Genomic DNA, 17458 nt, shown 5'->3' with positions numbered 1-17458 from the left:
ATGTAGGAATAATTTCATTCTACAGCTGAGGAGCTCGGATCTAATGCAGCAGTGGGATCTAGCTCATAGAAGGACATACCAGTCTTCCTAAGGTTTAAGACCCGAGTTGGTGTGCAGGTGTGTAGTTCTGAACCAGAGTATGTAGATAATGTGGTCCAGAGCTCTTTGATGTCAGTGAAGCAAGGATAAGAAGTTGATTTGATTTTTGCCACAACAGGAGGCCAGTAGAGTGACCTCACCTGGGGGTTACATGAGAGAGCTATGGCAGGTTATAAACCAGGTGAGCAGCAGAATACTGGAATTTTTTTCAGTATCAGTAATTAAAGATCGGCAGCAGGCTATAAAGTTTGAAGGACTATTTTAATAGATTCTGAAGTCAGTAAAGGTTGCACTGTTTATGATGTTTGTAGGATCTGGCTGTTGATTTGATGTGATTAAAGATGTTATTAAAATCATAAAAATGTCACCTGGTCTTTCTGTTATTTCTCCAATCTTTTCTGACCAGGTTTGGTGTCTGTGCCCATGATAGCCTCAGATTCTTGGCTGATATGTTTAGTTTATTCATGTAAAGGTTTGATGTTTTATTTGTTTTTTGTTGCTCTGCAGTTCACCACAGATGTACAGTAAAGAGTGATCTTCAATAACCTTCCTGTCAGCTTAAACCAGGCCATTTTCTTCTGATGTCTCTTATCAGTAAGATGTTTCTACCTTCAGCCTTCAGAGCTGCCACTTTTATACTCACACCATCCTATATTGCATCTGCAACCAGTCATTTAAATCAAGTTTCCCTCATTCTAATTTTTAACTTGATTTGAACTTTATGCCTACATGCCTCCCATGTAATCCTATATATACACACATATATATATATATATATATATATATATATGCCATAATCTTATCAGTCATAACATTATGAGCACTGCCAGGTGAAGTGAACAACACAGATTATCTCCTCATCATGGCACCTGTTAGTGGGTGGGATATATTAGGCAGCAAATGAACATTTTGTCATCAATTGTTGTCATCAGTTGATGTGTTAGAAGCAGGAAAAATGGACAAGCGTAAGGATTTGAGTGAGTTTGACAAGGAGTGTGATGGCTAGACCACTGGATCAGAGCATCTCCAAAACTGCAGCTCTAGGGTTCTGATAGAAAAGGTGTCAGAATACACAGTGCATCGCAGTTTGTTGCGTATGGGGCTCATTGCTCCAGACCAGTCAGGGTGCCCATGCTGACCCCTGTGTACCCCCGAAAGCGCCATCAGAACTGGACCACGGAGCAATGGAAGAATGCCTTCTCTGATAATCCACGTTTTCTTCTCCATCACATGGATGGCCGGGTGTAATATATATATATATATATATATGTATATATATATATATATATACACTATATTGCCAAAAGTATTTGCTCACCTGCCTTGACTCGCATATGAACTTAAGTGACATCCCATTCCTAATCCATAGGGTTCAATGTGACGTCGGTCCACCCTTTGCAGCTATAACAGCTTCAACTCTTCTGGGAAGGCTGTCCACAAGGTTTAGGAGTGTGTTTATGGGAATTTTTGACCATTCTTCCAGAAGCGCATTTGTGAGGTCACACACTGATGTTGGACGAGAAGGCCTGGCTCTCAGTCTCCGCTCTAATTCATCCCAAAGGTGTTCTATCAGGTTGAGGTCAGGACTCTGTGCAGGCCAGTCAAGTTCCTCCACACCAGACTCTGTCATCCATGTCTTTATGGACCTTGCTTTGTGCACTGGTGCACAGTCATGTTGGAAGAGGAAGGGGCCAGCTCCAAACTGTTCCCACAAAGTTGGGAGCATGGAATTGTCCAAAATGTCTTGGTATGCTGAAGTATTCAGAGTTCCTTTCACTGGAACTAAGGGGCCAAGCCCAGCTCCTGAAAAACAACCCCACACCATAATCCCCCCTCCACCAAACTTTACACTTGGCACAATGCAGTCAGACAAGTACCGTTCTCCTGGCAACCGCCAAACCCAGACTCGTCCATCAGATTGCCAGATGGAGAAGCGCGATTCGTCACTCCAGAGAACGCGTCTCCACTGCTCTAGAGTCCAGTGGCAGCGTGCTTTACACCACTGCATCCGACGCTTTGCATTGCACTTGGTGATGTATGGCTTGGATGCAGCTGCTCAGCCATGGAAACCCATTCCATGAAGCTCTCTGCGCACTGTTCTTGAGCTAATCTGAAGGCCACATGAAGTTTGGAGGTCTGTAGCGATTGACTCTGCAGAAAGTTGGCGACCTCTTCGCACTATGCGCCTCAGCATCCGCTGACCCCGCTCCGTCAGTTTACGTGGCCTACCACTTCGTGGCTGAGTTGCTGTCGTTCCCAAACACTTCCATGTTCTTATAATACAGCTGACAGTTGACTGTGGAATATTTAGGAGAGAGGAAATTTCACGACTGGATTTGTTGCACAGGTGGCATCCTATCACAGTTCCACGCTGGAATTCACTGAGCTCCTGAGAGCCACCCATTCTTTCACAAATGTTTGTAAAAAACAGTCTGCATGCCTAGGTGCTTGATTTTATACACCTGTGGCCATGGAAGTGATTGGAACACCTGATTCTGATTATTTGGATGGGTGAGCGAATACTTTTGGCAATATAGTGTGTATATATATATATATATATATATATATATATATATATATATATATATATATATATATATATATTATAAACAGAACTAGTGCAGAGCATCTGTCGTTGCATTCACACCACTGTACTGGAAATGCTAGTAAGGTGTAAGGTATTTTTTTGAATCTGATTTATAAGAAAAAGTCACATTCAAGTGTTTACATGACAAATATTTTTACACATACTAGCATTTTTCAGATCTACACCATCATTATCACATTGTCACAGAAAGTACACCTTTAAACTCTTAACCACCCAAAGAGACCTCAAGGAATAGTTTTTTAACGAATTTCGTCACCTGTCCTGCTCCTGTATAATGTGTAGTTGCCTTATAAAGTTCACATGTCACTGTAATGGAATTATAGTTTTATGGGGTTTTTTTGTCTTGTACTGCCATAATATTTGTATATTATCCTGTGACTAAAAAAAGTGATACGAGAAGAAGTATACAAAATTGTCTTGTTACAAATCTTAGCTTGATTTTTCTATATTGCACTGAGCAGTGCATCTTATATTAATCTCTCTCTCTCTCTCTTGTGTGTGTGTGTGGCTGTTTGTCATGGCCAGAGTAAATATTTCTTGAATCATACAAGTTCTAGAAACTGGTAGTAGTTCTGGTAAAAATTCTTTTTTAAAAGAACTTTGTCATGATATCTGAAATGTTAGTGTGTGTGCTTGTGTGACTGTGTGTGTAAACAATCCTCATGGTAGCATGTGGAAAGCATTTAGCATGTTGGCCTGCAGAAATGTAGTTTCTAAAGCAGTGTGAGCCCTTGTTCTGTGACCCACACACACTGTAAAGCTCCACAATTAGCCCTACTTAACCCTGCACAGCCAGGAGCATTCCCACTAAACTGGCCTCTACTCACTAACTCAGGTGCTCTAAGATCCTTAAGATGGTTTCTGGGTTAACAGGGCAGTTGGGTCTCCAGTTTCTGCAATGTGGGGAGGGAAGAAGAAAAAAAACCCCAAAAACTAAAAAAATCCAGATCCAGAGGTTTACGGTTGTTTTATTAGCTATGCCACACGCAGATTGATTTCCCAAGAAAAACAATCTTCTCATTGTCACTGAGGTAAAATTTAACAACTGCTGCGTTCTAAGTCAAGCACTGGGGCTCACTCTTGATGAAATCCAGACGTGAAGAGTGGTAATCAGAGTGAGGGAAGATTTGCTCTGGAAAATGTAGTTCTGCATTTATAATATTGCAGCAGTTCTTTTATCCTGGGGCCAACTCTCTCATGGGACTAATAGTTCCTACTCAGTTAGGTGGCCCTTGGACCCTGTGCTCTTACTGATGGCAGACATATGGCTTCCGGCTCGATGTATGTTGTACTACAGATGTCAGTGTTTTTATTCCTTGTTGTATGCCCATATGCATTTGGTCTCACAAATAATATTACTAGGTATTTTGTTTTCTCCGGCCTTAAAATGATGATGATGTACTTTCGATGTTGAAAAGAGGAATGTGGGACTCCTCTAAAGGTGTGCCGAAACTAATAAAGGTATACTATCAATTTTATTTAAGCAATGCAAATATGTTGATCAATCTGTAGATTCAAATTCATATACTTACATACATATTTTCCTGATTTAAGTAGTAATTAGATCCTTTGCATTCCATTCGGTAAAGATTTTGAAAATAAACTGTGTGGCAAGACTGAGGTAGAAGACATAGCCAGAAGATTTTTTTTATTCCCCTCTCTTTAGTGATTTAATCCCATGCTTATGTCTCTCAGGACTCTTTTTTCTTTAAATGATATAAAGTTAGATCTAAATACATTTAGGATTCATTTAGTTATGATAGTTAATACCCGAATTGACTTGTAAGTATATAATAATATACAAAAGCGAATTAAATTAAATAGGTTTGGTTTACAAAAAGCCCTCTGATATAGACATATTTGCCTTACCTGCATAATATTTGACATGCTGGTTTATGAACAAATGGTGAGAGTGGATAAACAATATATAATATAAATGTGTGTGTGTGTATATGTGTTGTCTTGCTGAGTTTAAGGATTTGCAATGAATCCCTCAGATAGAAAGTAGGCACTGGAGCACAGAAGGGATAAAAGATAGCATTGGCTCAGACTCCTTTCCTTCAGTTAAACATGTTTCCTATGAATCTCTTCAACATAAAATAAGCACACTGCTCGGTCTGGCTGTACCGAGAGCAAGCCTCACATTAAGATTTATTAAGGTTAAAATAAACAGATAATTAACTTACACTGTTCTGTTTCCTTTGCCTGTTACTGGGGGGAACAGGAATAGCTTTCAGATTCAGCTTTGTATTAATAAATGTTATAAATGCCCCCGTAATTAAAGCCATTCTTTTTATCCCCTGCAAATCAACAACGATGTTTTATTTCAGAAAGTGTCTGTTTAAAATTATAGCTATTATCTGTGTCGGATCTGTGCAATGTTACAAGCTCCTATTTTCCATTTTGAAAGAGCCTTACAGACATGGAGAATGCTGAAGCCTCTTAGTCCGTACTCGCAGCCCCTCACACACCAGTGACCTGCACTATTACAGGGTAATTAGTTAAACAAGCTCACATTTACTCAAATTAGAGGCCTTTTGTACAAAGGTGAGTTTAAACTTTAAAGCTTTGGCCTTATTTTGTTTGCGTAGAATTCCTCACAAATAATACTTTTTGAAATTGCACTCGATCGTAATACATAGCAACCAAAAAATTCAAGTGGAAAATCATATACGTATGCTTTTTGTAAAAAAGACACAAAAGAAATGAATCAACTTGCGATTGCATAAAGGTGCAGACCTCTTTACTAATAACTATAAAAAGTAAACACCTAAAGCAGTCTTTTTGTCTTTTTGGAAAAGAAACTCCCAACATTTTGTTCATGCAAATGTATTCTGCTATTAAAAAAAATCTACCCTAAATTTTGAGAAGATCTCCTGTGCACAGTCCAGTTCAACCTTTCCACAGGATTTCAGTAGGATTTAGATCTGAGTTCCTAAATCCATAGAATGATGCTACCTCCACCATGCTTCATTGTGGCATTCTTTGAGCGATCTGTTGTTGTGTTATTGTGCCAAATGTTGTCTCAACAGATTATACCACATTTTAAGATAAGATAAGATAAGATAAGATAAGATAAGATAAGATAAGATAAGATAAGATAAGATAAGATAAGATAAGATAAGATAAGATAAGATAAGATAAGATAAGATAGAACTTTATTAATCCTAAAGGCAATTCTTTGGCCATAGACTGCTTCAGATAACAAGAAAATTAAATGCAAATTAAATATAAATGAAAATGAATGAAATAATCTATATACATATATATACAATTGTATACAAATGTATTCAAAGTACAAAAAGGGTGTTAGGGAACTAGGACATGTTGCACATAAGAAGTAGGATTAAGATATTGCACATGATGTAATATTGCACACAAACATTTGCCACATGGTTTAAAGGATTGGATGGTTTTTTTTTCTTTGAGAAAGGGCTTCTGTCTAGCTACCCTACACCATAGCCCAGAAATGTGCACAAGGAATTATTGTCACATGCAGGGAGTGAGCAGTACTTGCCAGATATTCCAGCAGCCTCCTTTAAATGTTGCCATAGATCTTTTGCCCAGTGGTGTGTGATTTCATTTGAACCTGAGATGGTGTTTCTACAGAACTGTTTCATTCTGTTCCACATGTTCTGTAATAAAAGGGTGGGCACACTTATGCAACCAGTTTATTGTATTCTTTCCTTTTATTTTTGATTTCCTAAAAGTATTTTATTTTGTTTTTTACTTGAATTGTGTTGGTTGCTATTTCACATTAAAGGTAGACGATGACAAGATATGATTTTTTTCTTTTAACTTTTTTTTTACTTTTTACATTACTCTTCTCTCTCTCTCTCTCTCTCGCTATGAAATGCTCATCTAAACTGTAGCTAGTACATACACCGATCAGGCATAACATTATGACCACCTGCCTAATAATTGTGTTGGTCCCCCTTTCGCTGCCAAAACAGCCCTGACTCTTCATGCACTGTGTATTCTGACACCTTTCTATCAGAACCAGCATTAACTTCTTTCTTTTTTAGCAATTTGAGCAACAGTAGCTCGTGGATCGGATCACACGGGCCAGCCTTGCATGTGTCTCTCCCCACATGCATCAGTAAGCCTTGGCCACCCATGACCCTGTTGCCGGTTCACCACTGTTCCTTCCTTGGACTACATTTAATAGATACTGACCACTGCAGACCGGGAACACCCCTTGGGATGCTCTGATCCCATCGTCTAGTCATCACATCCCTTGTCAAACTCTCTCAAATCCTTACACTTGCCCATTTTTCCTGCATTTTTCCACATCAATTTTGAGGACAAAATGTTCATTTGCTGCCTAATATATCCCAGCCACTAACAGGTGCCATGAGATAATCAGTCTTATTCACTGCTCATAGTGTTATGGCTGATCGGTGTACATTCCTTGTTTGTTTGGAGAAAATGCTTACATTGACTCTAACCTAACCTAAATTACAGACTATCTAAAGTACATTGCTTAAATCTAGTAATATATTTAAGACAAAATGCACCTAGAATTGTTTTTTTAATGAATTTATTAATTTTTGAAATTCCTTCATTCATCTTCAGTAAATGATTTATTTAGTCAGGGTTGTGGTAAATCCCAAGCCCATCCTAGAAAACTGGGAATACACTTTGGATGGAAATCTCAGGGCACCATGCATACACATTTACATGAACTGACAATTCAGACTCATAAATTTACCATTTTTTAGAAGGACACTAACCAATGTGGATACTGCGATTGACACTACCTTCTGTGCCACCATGCTGTCCTCTAGAGAAAAGCATTATTGACATTCATTTACTATTTGAGATTTATTTATCAGATTTATTAAAGTATATCATCAAACCAAAGTACTTAATCATACCATAGTGGAAACATGCCATATCAGTGTAATGGTCTCTGCTGAGTGTCTGAGACAGTCAACAACCTCACAAATGACCATAGCAGTGTTTCAGAGGTAAGCAGCAGAGGGAGCCAGTGCATTAGAGATTAGAGAGTGTCTGACCACAGAAACTGCAGAGGAGACGCATTATACCTTGGCAGCTGACAACTGATCTGTCTCAGGTATGAGAATGAGGCTGGAAGCTAGAGAGACAGTCCTTAAATAACCTGTAAATGTTCTTCACCTCTAAATGGCCTCCAATTGAATTACAGAAGAAATAAGCTACCTCTCAGCCAATTCCATTGCCTCATTATATAATATAACACTAGCAGAATAAATGTAGTGTCTGTATCACTGACTGTTGTGTTAAAATAACAGGTTCCTGGAGGAAATTTGGCCTGTTTTTCAGTTTAGATTCTGTCAGGAGATCATAGTTTATTGTGGGAATGCATTTATTATTAAACAAACAAAAAAAAAGGTTTAAACTTTGGGTTCAAGAAAGGAGTTGTTTTTGTTTGTGTGTGTGTCTGTGTGTGTACCTTGTTTACTTATGTATTGAGTTAATGGTGTGTTGGGTTAATTGACCAGATATCAAAATAGCACTGTGTCACTAAAGGACAGCCTTTTCTTTCTCATACAGATACTATTAAAATGGTCCCACACAAATTCAATCAATTAAGCTTTTTTTATTTGTTTTGTTTTGTTTCCCTACACCTTCATATTGTGTTCTATAGTGTATATTTTACAGAACTACTGCATCAAGTTTCACTTCACAAAAATATATATTAGGTTAACCCTAAACCAGAAGTGCTATATTAAATAAAATAAGTAAATACTACTATTAATAATAATAATAATAATAATAATAATAATAATAATAATAATAATAAAACAACCCTGTTCCTCTTCCTAACGTTCTGTGGAGTTAGTCTGAAGCTGACTCCTCCCTCACTTCCTCTAAAAGTCTAAGGCTACGTCCTGAACAGCATACTACACTACTAAATAGTATGTCTAGCCAATAGGTATAGTGTTAGGCACTGTACTAGTTCCACATGTAGTACGCTAGTATGCGCTTCAGGACGCAGCCTCGGTCTGGATGCACACCACGCCGTTACAGTGAAAGCGAGTCCAGCTAATGTAGACACACATAGGCTGCGTTTCAGAGCGTTAAACATGGGACGGAAGTTTTGAAGTAGTATTTGTCCATTGTTTTTTCTATATATATATTTATTTATTATACTCACGTGTCGTTGGTTTCTTCCGACTAGAAATGGCCGGTTTGAAAAGGCAGCGATCGTGGCATGAAGACTTCCCGAGGAACTTTTTGAGACTGTTTTCAAGAAATAAATCGGGAGAGCAAGACAGAACAGACCCGGAGGGTGAAAACCGGTGAGCTCCTTTAAGTTACTACAGGTTTACATTTTAAGTAATTAAGTAACGTTTAGAATTGTTTTTTTTGTTTGTGTGACAGCCTTGCAACGTGTGTGTGTGCGCGCGCGCGCGCGCGCTTACTGGACGCTGTTTGTTTTCATGTAGCTACAAGTCTAAGAGTGTGTGAATACTGTTACCTTCTCCTGCATCATTATTAAACTAAGAACAGTCACATACGAGGAAGCTGTACAAGACACTTTGTATTGAGGAAAAGCAACACCAAGTGTTTTGGTGCTGGAGCAGGTACATGAGCAGGGGAAAGTGCTCTGCCTGCTGGGTAACTCAATCTTGTGTCTCACACTGAAGGGTGGGTCAGTTCGCATTGTCACTGCTTGTGTTGCATCCTTTCACACTCACTCCTGTGTCTGCCTGATGGAGATCAGAAGAACCTGACACCCACATTTACATTTTCCATCACATTAATTCATCTCACAGATGATTTTCTTCAAGCTGACTGCCAAGAGATAGAGTCCAGTGTAGCTGATAAAGTAGTCAGAAGTAACGAAAGTTCCGAAAGTGCTGTATGTGCTGAAGATCACCCCCCCCAACACATTATTAGATTTTAGCTAAAATTGCCCCTGTAAACTTTTTTAGGTATAAAAACTAGTTATCGTTTGGTTATGACAGTGATAATGATAAACTCCATATTTTTTGAACACTTACTAACATTAACTCAGTTGCCAACGTTCATTCACTCAAGTTTACATTTTGATATTTGACCTCCTTATTTCTATTATAATTCCTGAAATGGCACACATTCTGTATATTAAACCAACTAACTAACTATCTAACCACCTGAATGAGCAAATCATTTTATCAGGCTTTCGATGGTGTTGACTAAATCACATTGTTTGTGGCAGAATGCCAAATGCCAAGCATTCTCTGAGCAGTTAACAAGCGAACGTTATTGAACAAATTATACACTGATCAGGCATAACATTATGAACACTGAGAGGTGAAGTGAGTAACATTGATTATCTCATCATGGCACCTGTTAGTGGGTGGGATATATTAGGCAGCAAGTGAACATTTTGTCCTCAAAGTTGATGTGTTAGAAGCAGGAAAAATGGACAAGTGTAAGGATTTGAGCGAGTTTGACAAGGGCCAAATTGTGATGGCTAGACCACTAGTTCAGAGCATCAGAGCAGCTCTTGTGGGGTGTTCCCAGTCTGCAGTGGTCAGTATCTATCAAAAGTGGTCCAAGGAAGGAACAGTGGTGAACCAGTGACAAGGTCATGGGTGGCCAAGGCTCACTGATGCATGTGGTGAGTGAAGGCTGGCCCGAGTGATCTGATCCAACTACTTTGACATGTACCACCTACCTAAGACCATGTACACCCTTTCATGGAAACAGTATTCCTTGATGCCTGTGGTCTGTTTCAGCTGGATAATGCGCCGTGCCACAAAGCACAAATGGTTCAAGAATGGTTTGATGAGCACAACAATGAGTTTGAGTCCTCATTCAACTAAATACAAATTCACATACAACTCCTTAACACAGTAAAGAGCATTGATGAGGTATATGATCGAAAAAGATGCACAGGATATTTTTTGTTCATGATCAGCCTTCATGTTTTCAAATGATGTAAATGATAATGTCCTTTGAATATTGAAGCCTGTGTTCAGACCTACCTTATCAGACAATGATTTATCAGAAAATGTTTACTGGTGCAGAGCAACATTTTACTGGGGCCCATAGGCTCTAGCATCGCCATGGGTTGAACAAGGTACATTTACAAAAATGTAGAACTAGTCATGCCACAGTTAAAACATGATATATAATGGGGGCTGTACAGGAAAGCAGTCAGAACTCAGTCTCTTTAAAAAGATATTCAGTTCCTCATAGAGCAACTTCTTCCCCCTGAGTGTGTGTTGTGGCATTTCTCTAAGCCACAAGTCATTGCGCCGCACATAACATGAAAGGGCACAGAATTTTCGTTCCCATGGCCTCTTAGCTATTTTGCATTATGCATGCAATTTTATTGTTCAAATCTGTTTAACCTGTTGTGTGTCTTTAAAGTTTTTTTTCTGTAATTGCTTAAGTAGGAGTTAAAGGAAATTATTCACTTGCTCATTTATTCCTTTGCTTGTTCATTTGTTTGCTTTCCTCTGCTCCTCCTGGTGCGAGATTGTAGTGGCAAAAGGGTGAGAAGCTCAGTACTGTGACTTCTCTATCCCCAGTGACAGATTCTGACTCCTCCTGGGGGATCTGCATAATGAACTAGTAGCAGGTCCTGGGGCAGCCCTCTTTTTGGTAGGACGAGCCTGAATGAGCTCACCCACTTTATAAGAATATAGACTTTCACAGAACTTATAGATTTTCATGCACCATCAAAGAGGCATGTAAACCACACTACCAACACTTTCCGGTGCATTCATCCTGTCTGACTGAAACTCGTGCACCACCATGGCTCAGGGTTCCTGCCATGTTTTCTGCCAGTGGCCATTTGGGCACAGCTTCTTGTAGCAAGTTTTATGATTGATGACATGAACACGTACCATTAAGACTCAGTGTCCACACCCTTGGAACATACATGGAAGAAATCCTTTTGGTCATTAAATTAAATTAGTAACTTACCACAGTTTTTGCCAGTGACTCCCAAGCAACCTGGAAAGCTTTTCTGTGGTTAATAGGTATATTTGGCCAACGCCCTATGTGACTATTCCAACTGATAGCCCTGCCCCTCCCTTTAACCAGATGTCTAAAACAATGGTCTTAAGACTAACAGAATCATTTATTGACCTTTGGACCAAGGTCCTCTGGTAGCAAGTAGGGTTGATTAAAGGATAATTATTTTTATTTTGTTATTGTGATGAATAATTTACACAATGAACATACATAAAGATTTCTCTTTTCCCCTGTAAGCCACACCAAATGCTGTAATGTTATTTAACGTTATAAAACAAAGTTATTCCAAATGCTGTAATTTTTTTTGTACGGTTTTCTCATTGCTATACTTCTTCTCTCCCATTGGTGTTGCAGTGAGAAACTCGACGATGACAGCACTTCCAGCCAGTCCAGTGAGGCAGACTCGCGTCTCTCACCTGAACATCTCCTGAACACGTCATCTGGTGTAGAGGTAAATTCTAGCAGTTCATCGCTAATCAATATCAACAACTACTCTTCTTCTAATGTTCTTTCCATTTGGGAGGGGCAGTATTACTATGATATCAACAAGGGGATCTAATACCATCAGGATGTAATGTATGATATTGACCATGATATAATTATCTAACATTTCACTCTGCAGAGTAACTGAAAATAATGTACAGTACGTGCAAATGTCTTTTCACATGAAAGAAAGACGAGGTTCACGATTATTTATTTTAAATATAAATTTCTGTTGCATTTTTTGGAGTTTCTATGGAGTTAAATTTGCTACTATGGAATGATAAAGAAATGGTAGGATAAAGAAATGTTTGTGAATGTGTCTACAAACAGCTACCCATATGTTTTCGTCAGCTTTTTACGGTACAGCTACAATATAGTTTCAGTGCTGCTGCACACTCATCTCTGTTTGTCAGAGAACGCTCCACTGTTAATGAGGTGGGCGTGTCTAACTGTCAGAGCACCTCCCACTCCAAAATGACCAATAGCTTCTTCTCCACCACGCACCCCATAAAAAAAAATTTCAGAAGCGAAAATAGATTGCAGAAGCAAAAAATCCTATATCAAGAAAAAAAACCCCAGCAAATACAAACAAGGCAAAAAAAATTTTTTAACAGCTTTTTACATTTTGATAATTAATATTTGACTTACGGAGTTTATTTTATTTTAAACTTTTGGTACCAAATGAACTTAATATGTTTTAGTATAATTTTTTTGAGTCAGTTAGGCTTCTTTGTGCTCAGGTTTTTGCTTTTTCTCTTTTTAGTTTATCTTATTCAGCTTAAAGAATGTGGAAAACCAACCATAACAATCATATGTGCTTGCTGAGCATCTAGTGATTGTCCCCCCTATGCTTCTATAACAGCCTCCATTTTCACTAGGTTTTGGAGCGTGGCTGTGGGGATTTGTGCTCATTCATCCACAATAGCATTAGTGAGGCACTGATGTGGGGTGAGGAGGCCTGGCATGTAGTCTGTGTTTCAGTTCATTCTAAAGGTGTTCGGTTAGGTGGAGGTCAGGGCTCTGTGCAGGACTTTCAAGTTCTTACACAACACCTTTGGTAAATCATGACCTCACTTGCACCTAGGGGGTTTTCTAAAAGCATACAAAACCCGCCTTCTTCTTCTTCTTCTTCTTCTGTTCTCAAGGCGAATAAGACAAATAAGTGGGGCTTTATTTTTCTGGAAGGGGGCTGAGTGGTTAAATCTGTTTTGCAGATCTACTTTAATTCTTTTAGATTTTCATGTGTTCTAAATTTGTGTGTGAATGATTACATAAAATACAGCTCTGGGGAGACTTAAAAGCATGCATTCCTTTTGAATGCTGGTGTTTGTGTGGGTTAGACAGTTCATTCTTAAGAATAAAGTAACTCTTGTTGCCTTTGCATCCATGGCTACTATCTGCACAATACATAATTAGGAAAAAAAATTAATTGTACCACTATTATTTTTGTAGTATTTGTGTCTGTGAATGAGGTTAGGCAGGGATGGAGATGGAAAAATGTTAATGACTTGAATGTGCCTGAACAATTGACACATAGATGTGTTTGTTAAGCTTTAATTCATTACTCGGATACTAGATTTCACAGATCACTGGTTAGTCCTGATCACTAGTAGCTGCATTTCGGCTTTTCAGTTAGACGCGACAAATAAACATTAACAGTAAGCAGTGAATAATAAACTACAGCTTGCAATAAATCTTGTTCCCTTTCTTGCCCAATTTGACTTTGGGTTTTCTGATGATTAACTTGGTGAGGCTTTCACTCTCTTTTCCAGAGTGACTTACAACTGAGACGGGATCTAATCCTGAGCAGCTGCCAGCTTTGCTTAACAGCTCAGTGTTGGTTCTCTGACAGTATTGGGATTTGAGCTCACAATGTTACTATCGTCTGCTCAGAGCTGTATCCACAGTGTCACCACAGCAGGCAGGAATATTAAGGTCTTGTACTTGGTTTTTTAGAGTTATTTTTTAAACACTGTTCCTCTCTGCATAGGCAGCTTTAGTAAGTGGGCCAGCATCAGCCAAACTTAAGCCTGTGTCTGCTTTTCCTCCATGGGTGTTGTGTCAGCAGTACAAACAGCCTGTGAATGTGTTCATCAGAGCTAAGGCCACTTTGAAACCCACTCTCCTTCCTCTTCAGCTTCCTGACAAGCTTCCTGCAGCTCAATAAAGGGGGAGTGGCACAGTGTGCACATGACATTGGGATTGTTGTTCAGGTGCTATGTGTATAAGTTGTAGATATGATCATGAGCAAATATGTGTAATAAAACTGTGTAAAGACTGAAACAATGACGCTATTTTTGTTCCTTATGTTCAGGGCTTTCCTACATGACCTCATACTGCTGTCTCAAGTTTTTATTGACTGGTTTGAATAGGAACTAGGGCCTCTCTACTGTAGATCTATTCTGTGTGCCTCACAGGGTAACAGCTGCCTGAAGTGCCCAAAATATGCTAAGCTTCAAATCTCATCGGATTAGAAAGTGTTTTGCTCCTTGTTGGAATTCTCCCGAGACATGTACTAGCATGAAATGAAGCAGGCTAGGCAATAATTTACCTTCTCCTGGCATGTAGATTTTTTTCTTTTACAACCATCTAAAAATAAACATGATTTTTCTTGCTTCTGAGTGGCATAGTGCTGATTCCAAGGTAGATCTGTATAATGAATTTCTTTATATGCAATGGATATAAAAAAAGTCCACACACCGCTGATGAAATTGCAGGTTTCTGTGCTGTTAGAAAATTAGACCAATTTTACATGATGTCAGAACTTTTTCCAACTTTTTCCAATGTCTTATCTCAACCAACAAAATTCAAGTCAGAAACAAATAGAAACAAAATAAGCGTGCATAACCTTTTCTAATGGGGCATCCTCTTAATTGTCCAGTCATGTTCAAACTGTCAATTATGTGAATCTGATTAACCTCCCCCTGACATTATCTTGGTGTCATCTGACTGCTGAAGCTATTGTCCACAAAGAGTTTATAAAATATGTATGGGATCTTGTAGAAAGGTAACGATCAAAACATTAGACGTAGAATGGAAGACCATGAAGTGTTTAACAGGTGAGGAAAATAAGGGACCATAGTGACCTTACCAAGAACTGGACATCCCTCCAAAACTGAAGAAATAAAAATTTATCAGGATGGCTGCCAAGAGACCTATGGTAACCTTAAAGGAGTTGCAGGAACATCAAGAATATCTGGATTATCTGGGTAGTACTGGTTGCTCTCTGAATGTGAAAGCAAGTTCTTGTTTTTTTTTTTTAAACACATCTGGGCTGTGGGGTAAATGGCAGGTTTCCCCACATAAAAATGCCCCATCCAAGCCCACCTAAAATGTTTTAATAATATGTGTTAGAGTCTAGAGACCAAGGTAAAGCATAATTCTGAAAGATATGTTTGATGCAGGAACAAGACAGATTATGGGGCTGCTTCTCTTCAGCTGAGACTAAGGCTGTAGTCCAGATGGAAGGAATCATGGAAAGCTCCAAAAACCAGTCTGTAACCCGTAGCTTTGTGTTAAACCAGGGATGTCCAGCCTTATCTGGAAAGGGCCAGTGTGGGTGCAGGCTTTCAGTCCAATTAAGCAGAAGCCACACCTGAGTCTACTGAAAGCCAAGCTCGACTGATTAAACAGGTGGAATTAGGTGTGGCTCCTGCTTGATTGGATTGAAAACCTGCACCTGCCCTTTGTGCACCCCTGGTGTTAGACTGTCTCTTTTCTTCCAGCATGATAACAACCCAAAAGCGCAAATTCAACTAATCAAATCAGTGGCTCCAGAAGAAGATGGTCAGCCTTATGGAATGGTCTAGCTCTAAATCCTGTTGAAAGGGGTGTGCAAACCAGTGAGGTTATTGTAAAAATTCTCTTTCCACTCACACACACAAAATAAAAACTCCATATTTGTCTTTCATAACTACATGAAAGGCAGAAAAGCTCTGACATGATTTATCTTGGTTTCATTATTTAAAATCTGCAGGTTTTAAAGGGGTCTGTAGATATTCTATATCCACAGTATATAAACCTATAGCTAGACTGTGGTACCTGAAATTATTTGGCCCATTTTTCTACTGGCTTAGCCAGATCATGTGGTTTTGTTCATGAAGTAAAGGAAGTGGTCATAAATTTGACCTCAGTAGTCTATTAAAAGCTACTGGAATTCATTCAACAGCTATATGCAGCATAAACCAGTGACACCAATAATGATTATTCTTATTAAATCATAGATTATTAAAATATTTTTTCAGAATAATACCAATTTAGCAATTAATTAGAAATTATGGCAAGCTCATTCTAAAATCTTCTCTGCTGTATGGGCCTGAAAGAGTTAACATTGCAGTGGGCAGGACTGGTGGGTGAGGGGAAGGTGGGGAGAGGGGGGAGGGTGAACATGCTGCTGTCTCAGTTCCATTCGCAGTATAGAAGCAGTGGAGGCTGGAACAGTGCAGCCCGGGAGAGCCAATGAGGTACTTTCAGTGATCAGTGCTAATCACACTACCGGCTAAATGCTGGAACCAGGAAATCTAACAAGGCTGCATTTTCCTCTCTTTCTTTCTCTTTGTGTTTCTTTCTCTGCGTTAAGGCACTGGAGCACTCGGAGCAGGACGGGGCACTGGAGGGAGACGGTGTGTGTGATCACGAGGGCAGCGTTCAGGGGGATGCGGAGAGCGACCCTCCTACCATCACCCCCCCTGCCTCTGAGCCTTGTTCTCCACTGCCCCCTGTAGATAGCTTCTTCAGGCGCTTGGGCAGCCTGTTTCTTTTCACTCGAGCTCAGCCTGGAGAGGAGGACACACAGCATACAGCAAAGCAAGATGCAGAGACAAGTGTGGAAAAAGAAGAGCACACACAGTTACTGAAGCTTCACGAGGTGTCTCAGTGTACTGCAGGTCCGGAGGTTAAAGCTGCAATTCAAGCTGAGCAAGATGTTCAAGGCACACAGTGAGTATGACCTTATATGCATCTACATATCTGTGATGTGCGTGACTGATGGAGAGAGAGGAAACAAGAGATGAAGTTTCTCCCAAGCACTGTAACACTGGAAGGTTTTCTTGATCTTTTGGTCAATCTATCTATCTGCAGGATTGTTTTATAGTGATGTTAATTGTTAAAAAAAAGCTGATTCTTCTTTTTCTGGCAACAGTACTGAGTTAGTAATTAAGTAGCTGGACCAGTGGTACATAAAGTGGGGGTAAGAGGAGGGGTACAGACCTCTCTAATAGAATTGTCATGTTGCAAGCAAGATAAGAAAGCACTTTTCATTAGTTGTGCTAAGCACTCTGCCCTCACATTGATTAATCTACAGTTGCAAATATC

The 17458-nt window shown here is 39.3% G+C and overlaps 1 protein-coding gene across 1 annotated transcript in view; it reads left to right on the top strand.

Annotated features, from left to right (window-relative positions):
* Positions 1 to 8666: 8666 nt before the first annotated feature.
* The window catches only part of LOC131366750 (uncharacterized), a 34722-nt gene continuing 25930 nt past the window's right edge, over positions 8667 to 17458 (top strand). Inside the window, exons 1-3 of the mRNA XM_058411470.1 lie at positions 8667 to 8991; positions 12017 to 12113; positions 16725 to 17083. Coding sequence (XP_058267453.1) covers positions 8873 to 8991; positions 12017 to 12113; positions 16725 to 17083 — 575 coding nt within the window. The 5' untranslated portion in view covers positions 8667 to 8872. The remainder of the gene's footprint in view (positions 8992 to 12016; positions 12114 to 16724; positions 17084 to 17458) is intronic.

The sequence above is a fragment of the Hemibagrus wyckioides genome, linkage group LG16, assembly GCF_019097595.1.
Source record: "Hemibagrus wyckioides isolate EC202008001 linkage group LG16, SWU_Hwy_1.0, whole genome shotgun sequence".
Lineage (NCBI taxonomy): Eukaryota > Metazoa > Chordata > Actinopteri > Siluriformes > Bagridae > Hemibagrus > Hemibagrus wyckioides.
This window is presented reverse-complemented; position numbering and strand designations above follow the sequence as displayed.